The sequence below is a fragment of the Macrobrachium nipponense genome, chromosome 2 (assembly GCF_015104395.2).
Source record: "Macrobrachium nipponense isolate FS-2020 chromosome 2, ASM1510439v2, whole genome shotgun sequence".
NCBI classification, from domain to species: domain Eukaryota; kingdom Metazoa; phylum Arthropoda; class Malacostraca; order Decapoda; family Palaemonidae; genus Macrobrachium; species Macrobrachium nipponense.
The window spans coordinates 75,246,533-75,266,726 of record NC_087201.1 but is presented as its reverse complement, the minus strand read 5'-3'; the positions used below and the strand labels follow the sequence as shown (position 1 = coordinate 75,266,726).

At 37.4% G+C, this 20,194-nt stretch overlaps 2 protein-coding genes and 1 long non-coding RNA gene across 3 annotated transcripts in view; 1 reads left to right on the top strand and 2 right to left on the bottom strand.

Annotated features, from left to right (window-relative positions):
* Positions 1-20,194, top strand: part of LOC135220669 (glutamate receptor 1-like) — a 713,951-nt gene that overhangs the window by 244,579 nt on the left and 449,178 nt on the right. The window lies entirely within an intron of this gene.
* On the bottom strand, positions 135-5,021 carry LOC135221214 (mucin-2-like). Its single transcript, XM_064259032.1, has 4 exons — positions 4,928-5,021; positions 2,332-2,761; positions 1,803-1,980; positions 135-278 (listed from the first exon to the last, which is right to left on the bottom strand). The coding sequence occupies exons 1-4, from the start codon at positions 5,019-5,021 to the stop codon at positions 135-137; spliced, it is 846 nt and encodes a 281-aa protein (XP_064115102.1).
* LOC135221453 (uncharacterized) lies at positions 5,319-10,969 on the bottom strand. Its single transcript, XR_010315966.1, has 3 exons — positions 10,831-10,969; positions 5,897-6,242; positions 5,319-5,413 (listed from the first exon to the last, which is right to left on the bottom strand). It is a non-coding gene; the product is annotated as an uncharacterized LOC135221453 (long non-coding RNA).

Sequence of the window (20,194 nt, the reverse complement as noted above, 5' to 3'; positions counted from 1 at the left end):
GAAGAGGTTAGTAAGGGTGACAGACAGGATGAGGACTAGGATGGATACATTGGGGAAAGGAGCTGAGACTGAGAGTATTTAGATAGCGGTGGGGTGGAAACACGGTAGGTAGAAAGAAGAAGGGTAAGAAGAGCCTAGTTCAAGGAGTATGGACGTTCGTATGAAGTGGGTTCGCTGTATTCAGAAGAGGGAAAGGGCAGAATGGAAGTTGTGAAAGTGAGAGTGAGCAGGCAAGTATGAAAGGCTGCGATAGACGAGAGGTACCCCCAATGTGCACACTACGAGGGGAATATGGTAGTAGGGACATAGGGACTTTTTTAAGGATATGAGAAGTATTGTGAGGCCAAGTAGGGAACAAGCATAGTCTGGGCAGAAGAGTTAGGGTAGCTTTTTGATGGGATTCTGTTAAGTATGTATGGGGTAATGATGAGTGTAGGAATGTGCTGTATGAGAGTGTTAAAAGCCAGGATGATTGTAGAAACAGGCAAAGAGGATAAAGAGTAGCGTAGATATAAGGAAAAGCATGATTTTGAAGAGGCAAAGAGTGAATGTGGGGAGCGTTCGTCAAACGTTATGTCTGTAGGTTAGAACCATAGCCAGGAAAAAGTTTTTGGGGACGAAGGGGTAAAATGAGTGTAAGGAGTCTAGTGCGAAAGCTGTTGGCGACTGTCCAGAGGGGCGCGTATAGAGTTTATAAATCTGAAAACGTAAGGAGAAAATGAGAGGACGATGAAAGGTGACAGAACACCATTTTAGAATAGAAGATTACGAGTTAGATATGTTGCATTGAAAGAGAGTAGGAATGTTAGTGTTAAGGACTGAAGTAGCTGAGGTTGTACCAGAATTTACAAGCTATAGGGAGAGTTTTGGAAGGGGGCCGAGGCGGAATGGCTGAAGCGAGTGGTAGATAGGAGTGTTAGGGCAAGTAACGTGAGTGTAGTCTAGAGCCCTAAAAAGAAATTGGAGTGCGATTGTTGAAGAGTAGGGTCAGTTAGTGTGACGAGAGCAGCAGGTCATAGATGTGGTAAGCCATGGACACAGGACGAAATGAATGTTTTGGTGGCGTTAGGAGTGGCTTCGGGTTGTGGGCAAACGGGGCATTTAGTGAGAAAGTGTAAGAAAGAAGGGATCGTAAATGTTATAGGTCTAGACAGGTAGGGCACATTAGGCTAGTGGATGTCGGGGTACCTGTATGAACCGTGGTTTGTTGGGAAGAATGAGGCATATTCTAGGATGGTATAAGAACAGCGTGCAAAAGTGTTGAATGAGGATTGGAAGGTATGTGGCGAGGTGTGTAGGCAAAAAAGATGAGCCAGGCGGAATTCGGGAGAAACTTTTTTTTTTTACTTGAAAAGGGGATTCAGTTGGGCGGGTCCTGTAGTATGCGACAAGTAGTTTGGGGAGAGTGCGATGGGTGAGTGGTTGCGGTACGTGAATAAATGTGAGTTGAGTCTCAGTGAGCAAAATGGGTCTGGAAAGAGTGGCAGTTAGTGTTGGTTGAGATGGAAGAAAGCAGAAGAAGTAAAGAAAGGGAATGAAAGGGAGAAACGTGAGCTGCATGATAGAAAAGAGTTTAGTGGTTAGGGTAAAAAAAGTGGATAAGCAGTAATACGGACACTTTGGAGGGGAGGAACTTATACGGTATAGCGTGGTGGTTTGAATTGTCAGGTTTAGTGAAAGTTTCACCAGGAAGGGAATATCAGATGGTAAGGGATTTGTAGTTGGCAGTTATGAATGAGTCTTTTCGGGGGAGTTTGCGCAGGAGTGTAAACTGAGGTAAAGGGATTTGGTGGCAGAGTTACGAGAGATATTCGGACAAGAGTGGAAGGGGTAGATGAGATAGTGAAATGGGATTTGGTTTTTGAGGACGGTGGTTTAATGGTAGCATGAACTGGAAGTAGTCTGGGAGAAGTGGATGGCGGTGTACTAAGTGTGTATGAGGGCCTCAAACAAGGATCCAGGGGACCTGCGTCCGAGTGTCTGTGGGTGTGCGAAGACTATTTAGTGTGGGTGTGGTGAGTGTAAGGAGACATGTCAATGTAACGAGGGAGGAAATATGGAGTTCCATTTGACGACATCTGCGAGAGAGGGGAGAGAGGGAGAGAGAGAGAGAGAGAGAGAGAGAGAGAGAAGAGGGTAATTGGTGGTGGATGGTTAAACAGTTGGTTGGATGTTGGTGAGTGCCGAGTTGTTGCTGGTGTGTGGGAGATCAGAGTTCTGATGTTTTGAGAAGTGAATCTTTTTAGTCAGTTTAGTCAGAAGATGTGAAAATGAATTAGTGTTGGCAGCAGTCTGTGGGAAAGGTTTGACTTGGATTGGTTAAGTATTTACGTAGTGTTGTTTGGGTTATTGGTTTTGTTGCTGATGTTGTTGGGTTTTGATATTGGTTGCTTAGGAGTTGTTGTGCTCGTGAGGTTTTTGTTGAGTTGTATGTGAGTTCCTGTGGGATTATAGTGGGTTGTTGTAGGTGTTGTTTGTGGGTGTGTGTGTTGCTTTTTGTGTGGTTGTTTATTTGTGTTGGTAATTTTTGTGGCATGGTCTTTTTGTGGTTGTGTTCTTTGGGTTGTTGAGTTGATGTTGTGTTCCTTCGTTGGTTTGCTGTGTTGTGGTCCTTGGGCTGTTGTGTTGTTGAGTCGTTGTGTGGAGTTTGTGGTCCTTGGGTGTTGTGTGTGGGTTGTGTTTCTTGGTTGGTGGTCTATGTTGTTGTTGGTATCTCCATATGACCTTGACGGCGGGGACAGCACAGGATAGCCTGGAGTATCTGGAGTTGGGTAAAGTTAAGTGGACACAGCGTTGCCCTGGTACACCTTTCTTGAGGACTTCGAAAAATTACTATGGTAACAGTGTTTACTGAGGGGGAAGACTCTTCCTCTCTTAGCAAGAGTTCCACCAATAAGCTCTGGAATTCTTTCAGATGGGGAGGAGTCATTAGGTAAGGTAAGAGAAACACACACACACACACACACGGAGTAAAAGAAAAAAAAAGAAATCTGAGCAGGTTATATCACGTAATAAGATTACTGTCTCACTTTAATATAAGTTTGTTTATTAAGATTCCATTTGACTTTCGTCTAGACGTTATCTTTCCACCGTGTCGTCATTATATACGGTCATATTCTTACGAAATCATAAAATTTATCAAAAATTTAGAGTTATATTGGTAATTGGAGAGAATCAGGAAAATCATAAAACAGGATATTTTAAACCTTAAACACGTAAGCCAAGTTATTACTATCGGTTGCCAGTGCGTTTCCTACCAATAAATAATAATAGGAAGCTTATAAAGAGAAGCGCAGCAGCACTTCATTGAAAATACTTCAAAAACTCACGGAACGTGTGTTGAAAAGTGTCTGACACATTTAGCTCCTTTCTCTCTCTCTCTCTCTCTCTCGTCTCTCTCTCTCTCTCTCCCATATGAGCTAATTTAAAGTGACATGTATTAGGAAAATACCCACTGATGCTAAGTATGGCAGGTTTGAATAGCAATGAACACCCTCTAATCTGACTAAAAAACTAATTATATGCATATATATTTTTTCGGGCGGGGGTGGGGGCGGGTAGTGTTGTTGTCGGGGAAATGAAGTAGGGTTGTCTTAAGCGTTTACAGGTTTTGGAATTCTAAAATGTAATTCAAAACTACAAGCTTCTTGCTTTTGCTGTACCGATGTCTCAGCTTGGTTTTGCTACAAACTGAAAGGGTCTTGGGCACCTAGGGGTAAGGTTTGGGCGTGCAAAACCGATGGAGTGGACGAAGTACTAGATATGCTCTTGTGATTAGAGAGTATGGGTAACGAAAAGCGCCACTGAAATATTTTCTGTATATTATCCTTTAAGCCGCGGGTTTTAGTATTATCCTAATATTATAGTACTGGAGTTTTCTGAATATAACAACACTACAAGAAAGAAGAAAATGAATGGGTTTAACTCACTCTCTTTTTGTAAAATACATATAGAATGAAAAAGAGAGAGAGGAGAAGAGAGAGACGAGATGAGAGAGAGGGGAGAGAGAGAGGAAGTTGAGGAGAGAGAGAGGACAGGTGAGAGAGAGAGAGAAGGTGAGAGGAGAGAGAGAAGGTTGAGAGAGAGAGAGAGAGAGGAGAGAGGAGATGAGAAGGGGGGGGGGGGAGAGAGGATGAGACGAGCGATCAGATGAGAGAGAGAGAGAGAGAGAGAGAGATAACTATACGTTATGCTTGCCTTCCCCCCCCCAAAATGAAACTACTAGGGACAGAGAAAATTCCACAACGTGTAATGGAAAGTGAAAGACTCCCAACTTGGTGCAAACTTTTAATTTTAACCATTCCCATATGGTAAACTTAATTCGTTTGTCAATGATAACAATTGTTGATATTCAGAGGTTTCATGTATTCATGGTTAGGTTTTTATTCCCTCTTGAATATACTGTAGAGGTTATTCCCTAAACGCCGTTCATTACAATAATTATTACATGATATGGATAAACATATCTACTTGGCTTATATTTTCTAATATATTAATTGTGATACTGTTTTAATGTCATACGGACAGAAATTCCTTTCGTTCTTATCATCATTCGTGTGAGGATAAGAGACAGACGTCTCTACTGTTAAACAGCCCCTTCAGTCATTTACCTGTCCATTGTGGAAAGAGCTATTTGGAGAAATGTAGTTTAATGATATTGTCCTAGGGTTCTCTTTTTAGATAATTTTTAAAGAAAAAAATCCAGGATAGCGAAATTCCCTTTAGATTTTGAACTCCATTGAAATATCAAATTCACCTTTCTAATAAATAAATTATAATAATCATGACCTGGAGCTAAACGATATTCATTCTGTTTACGATTTTTGTTTACATCATACGACATGGAAGTTCAGCGGAAGCCATGGGGTAATACAAATATACATACTCAATTTTTACATTTATTTTTAATATTAGTGAGAAGTCCAGCCACCTTCCTTGTAGATCACCTCTTGCAATCTGTTTAGGCATAGAAGATTCGTGGTTTCTGACGATCTGTGGTTGGTTTGGTGGAAGACTTCCATTGTGTCCCAGTGGTCCTCTCCTCTCAGGCTTCCAACATTTCACCAAATTAGCCTAAATATTTTCATGAGGTTCATGTCTGTATCCTTACTTGGCCAGTCAAGCAATTGCAGATCCTCTCGACCTTGAAACAGATTCCTGGACTATTCTGGCCGTATGGATGGGGCAGCGGTCGTGAATGAAAATGACAGGAGCAGGTGGGGAGGAATAATTCCGCTGTTGAAGTGAAAGAAGTTAGAAATCCTGAAGAATTTCAATGTATTTTTCACCAGTGAACTCCACTCAATCCAAAAATGGCCTGATATCATCCATACAATGTAAGAAGATCCAGCCCCACACGCTTACTCTGAAATGCCCATTCCTGGTCACCTCGTAAATGTTTCTTCTGTAGTATCTGAAGGGAAAAAATCTAATTTTTAACAATTTACGGTTTGCTTTTCGTAATACGGAAAATAATGCTATATCGTTTGGGAAAATAAAATGCTAAGTAAGAACCCTTGCAATAGTTAAGAAGTTTATTCATCTGCAAGGATTAATACTTATAATAGTATTAAGTTTGATCTGCAACGGTCCGTTATGATATGATATTCTTTAATTCAGTAAACAGGCTGTACTCTATAGCTATTATAAGTTTGCCTACGTCATTATTCATAACATTAATAATGCATTTGCTTAATGCCTGAAAGCTGGCCATAGTAGAACTAATGGGGGGTTTTCAATGAAGATTTTTTATTTTCACACTTCTCGTGGCAATATAATTTAATTAGCGGAAAACAAAATACATGGTTATTGACAAAATTATTATCTTTTGATTATATACCCACCCTTGCTTATAATTATTATAATCTGACTGTTATTAATGATTATAGAAACTCACCTTATATTACTCGGTCTTCGGTTATGTATTCTGCCGTGACTTCTGCTAGTAAAAGACCTTTCGTCACTGCATACAACTCGAGACCAAAATTCCATATCCTCCCCCACAAACTGTTGAACAAAGGCAAGCCTATCAGCACGATGCCGTTCGGTGAGAAATTCCTTCTTGGCAGGAATTCTATGCGGTATTCCTGCCTCATGCAGACGTCTTCGCACCGTCATAGCCGAGACATTTAATGCCAGACGTTCACGAATAGCAATAGTATTGGTAAAAGGGTCTTCTTCTGCTGCTCGTCGAATGTCGTCGTTATCCTAACGGGTGGTCATTCGTGGTGGAGGTCTTCGAACTGAAATACGTAATTAACATTCAGATACCTAGATAATCAAGATTAATTATAGCCTGTTTACTTATGGGAGGGCTATTTGGTATTCTGGGAAGTAAAGAGAAAGAATCACTATTAGAGTTCAACAGGACCAAGGCAACTGTAATTTAGGTTTCATGATTTTACGGGTTTGTAAGGTTTATTGTTTAAAAAATTAATAAATAAATGAAATAAATAAATGCTATCCAAAGTCGGTCAATTTCCCAGTCTAAGCGTGCCTCCTTTTCCCTTTATTTACTGTTGTAGGGGAGACATCAAGACGCTGTGCAACAGCACGTATTGAAAGCCCACTTTCTCGTAGAGCGACGATCTGCGCCCGGAGAACCATATGTTGCTGTTCATTTGGAGACTATAACGAATACTACTAGCAGAGGACAGATAACCTATCAAAATTTATACAACACCTCAGTCTAGCCATGATTGGGTGACAAACTTGTTAGCGTGTAATAGGGGTGCTGTAGCAGTGGGACGGAGTGATTGATTGGCTGTTACTGGCATTGCAACATCTCAGGTCATTACTGTCATTGATAACGTTTAAAATTCTGTATGTCTTCATAATGATAAATTGTTAATTGTCTGTTTGAAACACTAAAGGTGGTGGTGTTCCTCTCTTAACGTGAATTCCATTGATCTGCTTTCGAGCTGTTTTAGTGTATAAGAGGTTGGAGGAGGCAAACTTGTAATAAGTATTAATCATCATAGATGAATAAACATTATCTTAATGCAGGGGTTGTTACTTAGCATCACATTTCCCCAAACGATATATCATTATTTTCCCAGTTACGGAAAGCAACGCGTAAATTGTAAAAAAATTCAGATTGTTTTCCTTCAGATACCACAGAGGAAACATTTACCAAGTTGCCAGGAGTGGCTTGTAACCGTAAACGTGTGGGCCTGGATTTCCTTACATGGTATATGTGATATCACCAAGAGTGAAGGGTTTCCCCAGTGAAAATACGTTAAAATTCTTCAGAATTTCTACTCCCTTCACTTCACCAGCGGAATTATCCCTTTCCACCTAGTCCTGTCATTTTCATTCATGACGGCTGCCCCATCCATACGGCCAGAATAGTCCAGGAATGGTTTCTAGATCGAGAGGATTTGAATTGGTTGACTGGCCAAATAAGGGTGCAGACATGAATCCCATAGATCCCGAGAAAGATAAAGTCGATTTATTAATTATTGAACAATTCACAGGTGACCCCCGAGAAAAAGCCGAAGTGCAGTGGAAAAATCACTGAATTTCTAATCAGTTTTTCTCCCATGTATGCATAAAAAAAACTTTCATTTTTGTTCCCAATATTTTTATGTGCTCATCCATTTCGTATGAAGTAGCTACTGTCGCATATCTTATGTAATATAAGCATTAAGCAGGTTAGGGATTAATAACGTTTGCTTTATGTCTATTACAATAATTAGAATCATAATTACCTGACTTGTTATCGAATTACAGTTACAACTTCAATTACAAGATGGGGAACCAATATCAAATACAATACAATTTTAATATTTCAAAATTGTAATCACAGCTACAAATACATATATAAAACGTATTACTCAATTACATTTCGCACACCTATTTCCTTAAAAAAATGCAGATAGTTGCAAAGACTTTTTACTTGAGTTTGGTGTCCTTTTACAGTCAATTTCTGCAACAATTGTAAGTTGTAACTTATAATACCTTTAGTACAAATACAAAACAAACATATCTAAGATATTTTAGACCTGTAGAAATTATCGTTAGCTCCTATGATTTGCCTAAGTAAATTTTTAGTATGTTTATTGTGGTGAAAATTATTATGCTGATTATAAGAAATAATACTGAAATACAAAACTCAAATATTGGAAAAAATGTTCACAAAACTTTTTGCACAAAAAAACAAAAAAAGGAAATAAATGGAATAAAATTTTTTTTAGAATTGGTAGCTGGCTTGTTAAGATTCTCCCTTAATAATATAATAAATTAATTGGGAAGCGACTCAAAACATCTCTCCATTGCATTTGGTTAGGATGAGTTCTCGAAAGTAAGAGGGCTGCTCTAGGATAACAATCTCAAATAAGGTACTTTATTATTTGAACTTTTCAGTTACAATTACAATTACAATTACCATTAATTATAAATAAAAAACAATGCAATTACAGTTAACTTCAAAACGTGTAATTAAAAACATTTCAGATAAATGACAATTACTCCAAGCCTGAATAAAAGATAACGTTTATTTGTAATTGGTAAAGCTTCTTACTGTGGGTTTCACAGACAGTGCAGTCACGTTTTTGGTCAATAACACTGTAATGAAGACTGGTATCAGTACGAGATTTTGCTAAAATATTTCTGTATATTCAAGGCTTTAACTCTAATGGATGGATCCGGTAAAAATGCTAATTTTTAATTTGTAACACATAGAGCAACTATAACCAGTTACTTATTCAAACCAATCTGTAGCCAATTGGCGGCTCTCTCTTGCTAAAAAAAAAAAAAAAAAAAAAATAAGTTAAAAAGTTGCGTGACAAACGGATTTCTGCTACCATCCCGACAGCTATGTTCCTAGGCGGCCATCTCTTCTTCACCTTCGTAATGCAAGCATATGGCTGATGCCCTGAGTCCAAATGAAGATTGCCAAGGAGGTAACCAAACACAAGTATAACAGTAGATTTACCATCAATCACAGTGTCTATCGTTCTACTACTCCACCATACATGCAGATATCTCTCACTCTAATAATTAATTAATTAATTATCATAACCCAAGTCAATAGTCACTAAAGAAAGAAAAAAAATTTTGATCTTAAGACAAAAATATTAATAGCTACTACTACTCTGCTGCTGCTGCTGCTGCTGCTGCTGCTGCTGCTGCTGATAAGAATAATAGTAAAAAAAATGCTATATTACTGGTTATTATTATTAATAATTAATTAATATTGTTCCCTTGTTTTCAACGTAGACCAAAAGTAATATATCCATTGTCTAAGTAAGGTAGTACGTTACGGAATTTTGCACATTTTTTTCCGTACTGAACTGTACCGTACCGTACTTTGGTAAAATTATCGTTGCATAATTCCGTACCGTACACATAGGCTATAAATATCAACCGTACCATACCGTAATGCCAGCCTTGCTGGCAGGTAACAACAGCGTGAATCGTTAGATATATACAACATTTTAAATTATTATTATTAGATTAGATAGATAGATAGATAGATAAAAATAAATCATGCAAAATATACTTAAACTGAAGTAACATTCACAGAGAGAGAGAGAAGGGGGGGGGGGGTGGGAGTATACTGTTGTGTTCACATCCATTTCTGGCTAATCGAGCCTTTTGCCTCTTCGTACAGGACAAGTGTCTATTCTTTATGATTTGTGATTCATGATACTCTTATAAATTATGGTACTGGGTTTAGTACACTATAGCAAAATCTCGTACTTATACGAATCTTAGTTACAGAGAAATAGGTTAGAGAATTCTCGAACACGTTTTACCGAGCTCATTTTACGAAGCAGTTTCTAACGAGTATTCAGTTCTCAATGTAATTATTAACAGGAACAATAATTACGTGAGCATATTATATTTAACAGCAGTATCTTCATTTCATACCATGGTGATTATGATTCCTATTGGCTAATCCCTACAATCAAGGAACGATATAATGATATAGTCATGGCAGTTGTTTTACTCGACTCGAAACAGAGTCTGAATCCCAATAGAGGTGAGGTCGTCAGCAGGATTTTTAAATGGGTCAGACTTCATAACTACTCACAATGAATCGAAGGAACACAAATCTGGCGCTGCGAGGACGAATTGTCACGTGATATTGGTGTGTCCCCCCACCACGGTACAGTAGAAGGTGGGAGGAGAGTGGGAACTTGAACGACTTGCGTAAGTTGTTTATGCTGAATGATTGGTGGATATGTTACATTGTTCATGGTTATTTAATCTTGCTTATTTAATGTGAAAGTTTCTTTCTTAAATGTATTTCGTCTCGCTCTCATAATTTTGGTTAGACTACAGATATCCACAGCCATTCCAACAGCACAGTAATATTTCAGGTGCACCTCCATAATTCCACACCGGTGGGTGGTTGGCCCTTGCCGACCTCAACCATGAACAAAGTTAGATAGTCGATTGAGTTGTCTCGGTAAAATTAAGCCTATAAGAGCATTTTATTTGTGCCCACCCCCTCACAGTCATTGTGCGTCTTATGGTAGATATAGTTTATATATTAAATGTCATTTCAGTGATGGCTCAGGAATGATTTACAGTTTTAATAACTAACAACCAAATTGAGAATATTATGGAAATATGTAATCACGTTCTATTTGATATGCTTTTGAAACCAAAAGTATACTGCCATGTTTACTAAATTATGATCAATCCATCCAGTACAAAATTCGAAGAATCTAGAATTGATTGCGATGTTATATAAATTATAAGTTAAACATTTAAGATAATATGGTCTCTTAGCTAGGCCAGGGGGTGGGGTCCACGGAACACGTCATTATCAGGGCGGCTCGAGATCAACCCTTAACCAACGCCGAGGCCATTCGTGAATACCTTGGATTAGAAGTGTCTTCGATGACAGTACGACGCAGACTTCACACTGCTAGGATTCATCACAGAATACCAGCGACGAAGGAGCTCTTGATGGAGCGACATAAGGCGGGAAGGCTTGATTTTGCAGAACGTCATGCTGATAAGGATTTGGACTTTTGAGGCCAGGTCATCTTTACTGACGAGAAGTGCTTCTCGTCCACATCGCATGGGAAGCTGCAGTGTTGGCGAACAAATAGAACTCGGTATGATAAGCAAAATCTTTACTTGCATCAAATATCAATTGCATACTTCTTTATATAATTATTAATCTTCAGATTTTGTTGTTCCAACGGAAGTGGACTGTCAAAATATATAAAGGGAGTAAACATAAATAAGAGTGCTATTCTGAGATAAATATTAGGTAAGGGACAGTGGCAGCAATTGCTCTCTTTCCTCAATATAATTAAATAGATAAGTTAGACAAACATGAATTCTTTCAGTGTTGTTCATCACTGAGAATTTAAATTCTCCAAAGGCATATATATGATTTATATTATACACCCCCATTTTTTTCTCTCATTCAGATATGAATCCCGTAACATCGTTGAGGTGGTTCGATCCGGCCATGTCACCTGCAACGTATGGGGCTGGGTGTGTCTGGATGGTATGGGTGATGTGTTCTGTATCGAGGGACGATTTACAGCAGCTAAGTATGTTGAGCTGCTGCAAACCTCCTTCTTGCCTTCGTTACGAGAAAGGAATTTTCCCTTCCATCAGGCCCATCCTGTTCATGCACGACCGGAGTCCCATTCACACTGCTCGCGTTGCCAGACAGGATAACCTGCTTCTTCTTGAATGGCCGAGCAAAGGAGCAGATATGAACGTGATTGAACATGTGTGGGCCCAGATGGTGAACACATGGAAAATGTAACATGAGAGAACAACACAGCAAACCATGGCTCACATCAACTCTCAGTGGGAAATTTGTAGACAGAGACCGCAGCAAATTTTCAACCTTGTTCATTCGATGTCCGACAGATTGAGGGAAGTGACAGAGAGAGGGTGGATGGTCAAGGTATTAGATTGTATAATATAAATGTTATATTTTTTGTAACAGGACATAAAATGGTCTCATTTTGTTCTCACTAGTTATTTCATTATATGTTTTAATAAACATAATTCACAACAAGTTTTTATTATAACCATGATATTCTTGATATAATATTCGAAGTATCTGTAAAAAAAAAAATGGCATAATGCCTCCATACAATATTGAGAGTATTGCAGTAAACTTTCCTACTTACTCTGGCCCCACATGTTTTTTATGTGTCTTCCTAATCACCGTTTCTTGTTAACAGCATTGAATTATAGAACTGAATGACTCGCCGAGCACTGTTTTCATACAGTGAGGTCGGTAACACAAATTGCCTTACCTGTATACTTTGTTGTCTGTGGTGCGGGCGATACAGATATGATAGTGATACTTCGCCAGTTATTTTCGCTTATTAGCTTCTTGGAGTCTATTAAAATAGTTTCCATTATTTGAAATGTTATGCTTTATATCCTACTGATATTTTCAATGTAGTATCTTTGGTTAAAATCTAAGTTATATGAACAAGAGTAAAAATGTGGCATATTTTTTGGCCGTCGTTGTCGTTACTGAGTATAAGGGTCATATGGCTCTGTAGGTATTTTATTTAAAAGGAAACTGTCAGTTCAGTAGATGATGCTCTCTTTATGTCAGCCACTATAAGGAAAGCCCAAATGACTTCACCTATCGCCTGAGGTCAACGAAATATATAGTCTATAATATATCAGTGCATACATAATTTTAGAAAAACAACAGTTAACCCTTAAAAGGTCAACCTCGTCATATGACGTGTTGCAGAAGTCGTCCCACATATGTTGTTTACGTCATGTGACGTTCTTAAGATTTTAAATTTGCGCGCCTTCATAGCTTATTGTTTCTGTACTACTTAGTGCCTTATTAGAGGCCTTGCTGGCCGTTTGCACTGCTTGTCTTCCATTTGTATGAACTGTGCGGGGTTAAGGGTGGCCTAGGAGGTTGTCAGAAATGTCAAACCAGCTAATCCTGTGTGCAAAGGATTGGTGGTGATAATTTTTTGTCACACCTTCGATTTTGATGAAAGTATAGTCAGGAATAAAGTTTTTTATTCTGTTTTTAATGGAACTGACTGTAGAGAGATCCAATCGTGATTTTCGGCAATACCAATATAACTTTAAAAAACTAAAATGGTGATACATTTTAAGTATTGTGTAATGAATATGACCGATATATAGACAATGTGGTAAGATAACGTCTTGGCCGAAAGTTAAATGAAACCTTAATAAACAAACTTATATTACAAGTGAGACAACAATCTTCATTACAACGATATAAACTGCTCAGATCTTTTTTTTTTTTTTTTTTTTTTTTTTTTTTTTTTTTTTTTTTACTCCGTGTGTGTGTCTTTCTCCCACTATACCTAATAAGTCCGCCCACCAAACGAACTCTAGAGCTTATTGGTGGAACTCTTGCTAGCAGAGAAGGAGTTCTCCCCCCATCTCCCTCAGTAAACATTGATACCATGTAATTTTTCGAAGTCTCTCAAGACGGTGTACCAGGCAAACCTGTGTCCAACTGTATGTTAGTCAGTCTACTAAGCAAAGGACGTTGAGTCGAAAGATATGAGCTACTCCAGTGTTTCACTTTCCTTCGTGGCTTATACCTTTATATATATATATATATATATATATATATATATATATATATTATATATATATATATATATTTTATATATATATATATATTATTTATATATTTATATATATATATATATATATATATATATATATATATATATATATATATATCATTTATATATATATATATATATATATATATATATATATATATATATATATATATATATATATATATATATATATATATTATATATATATATATATATATATATATATATATATATATATATATATATATATATATATTATATATATTTATATATATATATATTATATATATATTTATTTATATATATGTATGTATGTATGTATGTATGTATGTATGTATGTATATATGAATTATACATATACTTTGAATCATAAGTCGAAGGAAATTTCATTAAAATGATCTTTTAGATATTAAATTCCTTCTGTTTTTTTCGAAATCAGTTATCGGCAGTTGGTTCCTTAGTATCCTCAGGGGTGAAATCACGTTGTATATCTGTATCTTGTGCCCTTCCTTTTATTTAGAGGCCCAGATACCATTTCCTGTCACAGTTTACCGCTTAAGGTTACAGCCTGTTTTTCGTATTACTTCCTCTGATTCTATTTTTTTTTTTTTTTTTTTTTTTTTTTTATCTTCCGCTTTGTGCGCTCATATTCTCATCAATGATTTTGCTGGCTCTACGCCTTGTGCACATGACATAGCTTAAAACCAGACTTACTTCCTCCCTATAGGTTAAGAAGATCAAATGTGTTTTGCTAAGTTTATCGTATATTATTATGAACAATCATTTTATGTGATCCCATACAGCCCACAGAGCTTAAGTGGCCATCTGTCACCTCGTTGAACTTAGTGCTTTCTCGCCATTCCAAATACCGTAATACCCCGGGTGAGGTTCAGATTTAAACAGAAATAAATAATGATTCTGAAACCCATCTGAGCATCTCTTCATGTGTTCACGAGAGAGAGAGAGAGAGAGAGAGAGAGAGAGAGAGAGAGAGAGAGAGAGAGAGAGAGAGAAATCTTTGCTATTACATTTCTTATGATCTAACTAATTCACGCCAGGAGACACTTCCATTAAACAAGAAACATCTCAGATATGTTACCTTTTCTTAAAATATTTTAAACAATATTAAATCCAACATATCAGAAAAAACTATTTTAAACTATAAAATCGCATACAAATATGAGAAAAACAAACTTAAAAGTGTATTTTAGTAAAATATCATCATTTAGTACCAAATGGCAACACCGCCTTCAGCTTTAAAAAGGGGAGAGCCATTTAAACTGTTGAATCAAATAGCTGAGCTCAGTTTGAATGAATACCTTTAAATTCTTCCCGCCGAACGAATGGTTTAAATCTCCCTCCCTCCCATTCATTTGCGTGAGCCAGGACACATGCATCTTCGGAACCCCATCAAGGCATTTAAATCGAGTTTGTGGTTCACTGTAACGGGGCTCTCGAGTGGCGGGAGTTTAAATGTCGTCTTTATGCGTTGATTAAATGTCGTCTTTATGCGTTTAAGGCGCGAAGAAAAAGGCCCTTGTATTTGTAACATGTTTAAGAATGACCTCAAAGATATAATTACAGACTTAAATAAAAATTAGTTGCCTTTGAGTTATCTTCGTTGTAATGTATGTCTAACCTGTATTGTGAATATGTATTGTGAACAGGGTTTTGTTTACCAAAGTTCTGAACAGATGTCACCTATAATTCTTTAATTGTCTTGTCCTTGTATCTGAGATGTTTATCTTAAACTTTTAATCGCACACATTGTTTATGCTTGTTTGGGAAGGTTACTCTCTTCCAGGTGTGTCGGATTCTAGGTACTAATCTCTTTATAATCCCCATCTGTCAGTTATACGAATCTTCTTGTTTTGTCTTTTGTCCCATGTATGTCAGTTCTGCTCAGTAAAGGACGTGGAAACGTCGAAAGGTCTCGCAGTTACTCATTCGTTTATTTTTCCTTCGTGGCATATATCTTTATTTATGGATTTATCAAATTCCTAACTTTCGTGATTCAGTTATACACACACACACACACACACACACACACACACACACACACACACACACATATATATATATATATATATATATATATATATATATATATATATTTATTTATGTTACCAAACCTTTTGAGATTACCCAGGTTACTTGGGTAATAGAGTGGTGGCTAGCGGTGTAGGGACAATTATTACGCCTTTGTGAGATTAATAGCAGCTTAAAGAGGTGGTTTTCAGAGAGATTGGTTGTGGAAATGTGTTAGGATTTCAATTAATAGGTGATAGGTGATAAGGATTTCAATTAATAGGTGATAGGTGATAAGAATTAGTGAGCCGTTGGTTGTGGTACTGGGAGGGAAAAATTAAATTAGGGTCAGCATTTTCGTCTGTTGCGAGACGCTGCAAGCAATGGGTCACTCAGTTGGGTCTTGTGAGTGTGTGTTTGCCAAAGTGCTTTCTTGCTCGAGTGCTGGGTCATTCTTTCACACGCAAGTATCTGTGTATTAGCATGTTTTTACATACACGAGTCGGCGATATGGTGTTCTTTCATTGACAGCGTGAGTGTTAAATTTTTTTTTTTTGCCCTTGTGTTTTTTTTCTTTCTAACTTTGTGTGTGAATCATTTATGGAGTTAAAGAGGCAGTTCAGATTACCATATTTTTTCCCATAGGAACAGAATGTGATGATTTTTTTTATCTTGGCACATGTTTAAAGGCGACGCATTCGTTTTTTTTAATACATATGTATGCATATGAAGTTTCATACATGTAGTTCAGTTCTCGAGGTGCTTGGATTGCATTTTTTTGGCTCTTGGAGACAGCGCTCTATCATGCATATGCACTCAGCGTATTTTTTGCTGAATAGCCAGCAAAAGGGAGACTAGTGTGATTCAGGAGGTACTGTCAGAGGGAGGGTGACTTTTTTGTTGTTTCTACCGGGGTTGAGGGGGTGAGTCCTTTTCTATTTTTTTTTCTTCTCTCGTCTCATCCATTTGGCCTTGGAAATGAAAGTTCAATGCCTTGAGGAAATTAGCTGATAGCCACTAAGAGATGATGTGATATGCCTGTAGGTTTTTTTTTAGAACGATTTTTGTTCTTTCTTTGGCGTAAAGAGGAGATGAATAATGAAATGGAAATAGTGCAAGTTTTCCTTACGCTTTGGAGAATGCCTTAAACTGTTTTAGAGATTTTTTTTATGACTTCGAGATCAGATTTTGACCGCACCCATGGAAATTATTTGAAAAGGGGTTGTGTTTGGTGATGCTAATGGGGATAATGGTGATGATACTGGAGTTATGGGGGAATGGCAATATTAAAGCTCATACTGGTGATGCGGGAGATATTTACGGGGAATTATTACAAAATATTTACAGGGATGCTAGACAGCATAATGGAGTTAGTTCATGGTGGTAACAATTTTGGTGAGGATATCATGGATGGTGATATTGGTAATACTGGTTATACTGGCGATTACTAATATTGGTGATTTCTGATACAAACAATGGGGTTGGTGTAAGGAGAATTAAGGGTGGTGATGTTTTTGAAATGGAGAGGGGAATATTTTTATTGCCTGAGTGGTATTATTATTAATATGGTGGTATGTGGGTGGTATTAATCTTTGCTGGTGAATTTTTTGTGGTTATGATATTTAGAGTTGAATTTCTGGGGTTTTACGAGCCAAAGAGGGGGTTTTGTGGTTCCTTTTGGTGTTGTGGCTATTGGGGGCGAGTGGCATTACTGCATTGTGGTTTTGTGGAAGTGTTGCATTTTTATATTCACCAGTGGTTATTTTCGCGGCATATAATTGTTGAATGGGGGAGTTATGTCATTAAAGACAATTTTTGGGGCACCTCGGTGATATCCTGGAGATAATTTTGTGAAATGTGGTTATATAATGTCAGTATAGAATTTTTGGGTCTCTTTGGGGAATAATGGTTTTCTGAAGTTGCAAGTCTGACCAGACAAATCTATACTGCAGTTTGAAGCACATGAGGTGTTCACAGGTGGATTTTTGCTGATAATGCTGTGATGAGTCTGGTTGCTGATTTTTTCCTTCGGTGTTGATTACTCGGAGTTTTGCACTATTTTTGGAGATGTTGACTATGGCATTCCACAAAGATGTACTATGTAAGGGGTTGTTTTCCGGTCGTTTCTGATCGATGAAATTGTTGCGATAGCAAATTCCGTAACGATACATGTTGCATTTAGTGGGGAAAACGTTGGATTATATATATTATATATATTATGTGTATTCTGTAATTGGGAAAGATCACTTATTATTGTTGTTTTTCTTTTTTTTTCTTTTCCTACGAGAGATGTCGTAATTGGGATTAAGCTTACATAGCATTTCTATTCTAGACAGGCGATATAATTTGTCGGGGTATGTGAGTTAGATAGAATGGGTGTTTGGCATTATATTTCATGGAGGTTAGTTATATAAACAGTAAAAGGGTTTTGCTGTTAGACAGTAAAGGGTTCTTACTGATTTTGTGGGTTAATGTAATATCAGAGATTTAGAGAACATTTTTAGTGATAATTTGGGGCTGGTCTTGTTATGTTTTCTTTGGGGGGCTCATTTTTTTTATATACTTGTAAGTAATGGTGAATTTTAAAATGTGATGACAGTAATCCATAGAGTTTGGGGGGGCTTGTGCTAATTTAAGTAGGGGTTGGTGAGCTTTTTTTTATGTTATTGGAGAATTTAATATTTTCTTTACGGGTTATAATAGTGATTTATGATTTAGCGATCTTATGAAGTTACTTCACAAGTTTTGGTTAGAAATTAGTTCAGTGGTCATATTAGTGGTGATGAATTGGGAAAACGTTCAGTTAGTATTTCTTAGATTTTTGAGGTCATTGTTTGACAAATGTATGTCTAGTGTTAATTATTCTTATGTTGACCGATGACATGACTGACATACTGAAACACCATAAAAATCGCTCCCCTACGCCAGCAAGACGTACTTCAGCTACTACAGAGGTGTTCCCACATGCGAGAAAATCTACGGGTCTACCAGGTTTTACGGCGCTTTTGGACTATGGAAGTCGTCAGTTTTCTTCTACTGGGAGACGTTTTGCCTTTCTACAGCATGTTTCACGAATCTGTGCAGCTTCAGACCATACACACATGGAAGCGTCGAAAATTCAAGATGAGAAAATGTTTCTACAGTCAACTGTTATTATAGCCCGGATACAGGCGGTTCAAATTTATTTTATATGATAGACATTGTCCTGGCAAAGACGTGCAGTTATTTTTTATCAAGATGTTTTTTGAGCCAGTTAACGTGTTTTTTTTTTTGTATATGTAAGCTGTTTTGTATGAGCTATGGCTAGGCAGGTGCTAGCATTTTTGGGTGGCTGAGCATCTGCAACAGGGAATATAATTAAGACAATATATTAAGGACACCGTTGTAAAGTGATGGGCTGTGACATTTCTAGAATGTAGGGTTCATCAGTTTAACTTCCTTGGAAACAGTGTGGCCTGAAGTGACAGCTTTGGAAATGCTGACATATCTTAACTGGGTGGCGTGATGTCGAAGTTGCTGCCTATGCAGATCAGTGCCACGTCCTGTCTCTATGCATGGGCGGTTGCAGAGGTGCCTTATGAAACTGGTTAGAGTCGGTTTCTTGGGCGTTAGCAATGTGTGTGAGTTAGTGCGTGCGTGCGAGCTTATTCCCTACATATTGAGAAAGTAAGGTAACCAAGGTGGGAGATCGCTACAGATTCAGCAGAGCCAAGATGCCTCTGCAATAGTATTTTTAGTGAAGTGTGTGAATATTGTGTTGAATGGGCGATTCTGAGACAAGCTGAATTGATATGGGAACTTGACTAATGTTTCTTGGTGTACTAGACTGTACTATGACTATGCCTAGTTTTGTGACTAAAATAATGTTGGTTATTGTAGGAGAAATATGGAGTGGGTTATCTGAGTTCAACCTTTCGTTTAATCATTTTATTAAGAACCTGAATGATTTAGTTTATGCCTTGCTCTTAAATAAATGTATTTTTGTAGTTCACGAGTCTGATTTAATTGCCTTAGGTAATGTAGAGAGAGAGAGAGAGAGAGAGAGAGAGAGAGAGAGAGAGGAGAGGGTGTTGGACAGAGAGAAAATGGATGTTAGCCAGTGCCTTTGTCGCACGGTTCATCGTTACCAAACCTTTTGAGATTACCCAGGTTACCTGGGTAATATATTATATATATATATAATATTATATAATAATAATATATATTAATATATATATTATATATATTATATATATATATGCAATATAAAAACTCTGTATCGTGCTTGTAAGAAATCAATAGAGGGATCCACAGTAATATCCTTGTTTATCTAGATATAGTATATTTATGGAAATATATGCAAAGCTTAAAGCTTTCGTCCATCCTCCTGTGGACTTGATCACTAAGCAAATGAGACATAGTATTGGTGAAGAATTCCAAATAAACATAAACAAACAGACAAAGAATATTAACAAGGTTAAAAAATGCGAACAAGTCATTGGGTCGTTTAACGCCTTTCCGTAATTCGCTGTGATCTTCGGGGCGGGACAAAGCGCCGGTCTTCTTCCTGAATGACATCTTGACGGTCGTTAACCAAAAAGGTAGTTTGTAGATTAGACTCT

Bases quoted from the DNA above. Each gene is read 5' to 3' on its own strand.
- LOC135221214 (XM_064259032.1), bottom strand. From the start codon at position 5,021: ATGGAAGTCTTCCACCAAACCAACCACAGATCGTCAGAAACCACGAAT. The intron at 2,762-4,927 runs GCTGGACTTCTC...ACCCAACTCCAG, and splicing joins GGTGATCTACAAGGAAGGTG to ATACTCCAGGCTATCCTGTG. The intron at 279-1,802 runs GTAACTCTGCCA...TTCCCCTCGTAG, and splicing joins CTCTTGTCCGAATATCTCTC to TGTGCACATTGGGGGTACCT.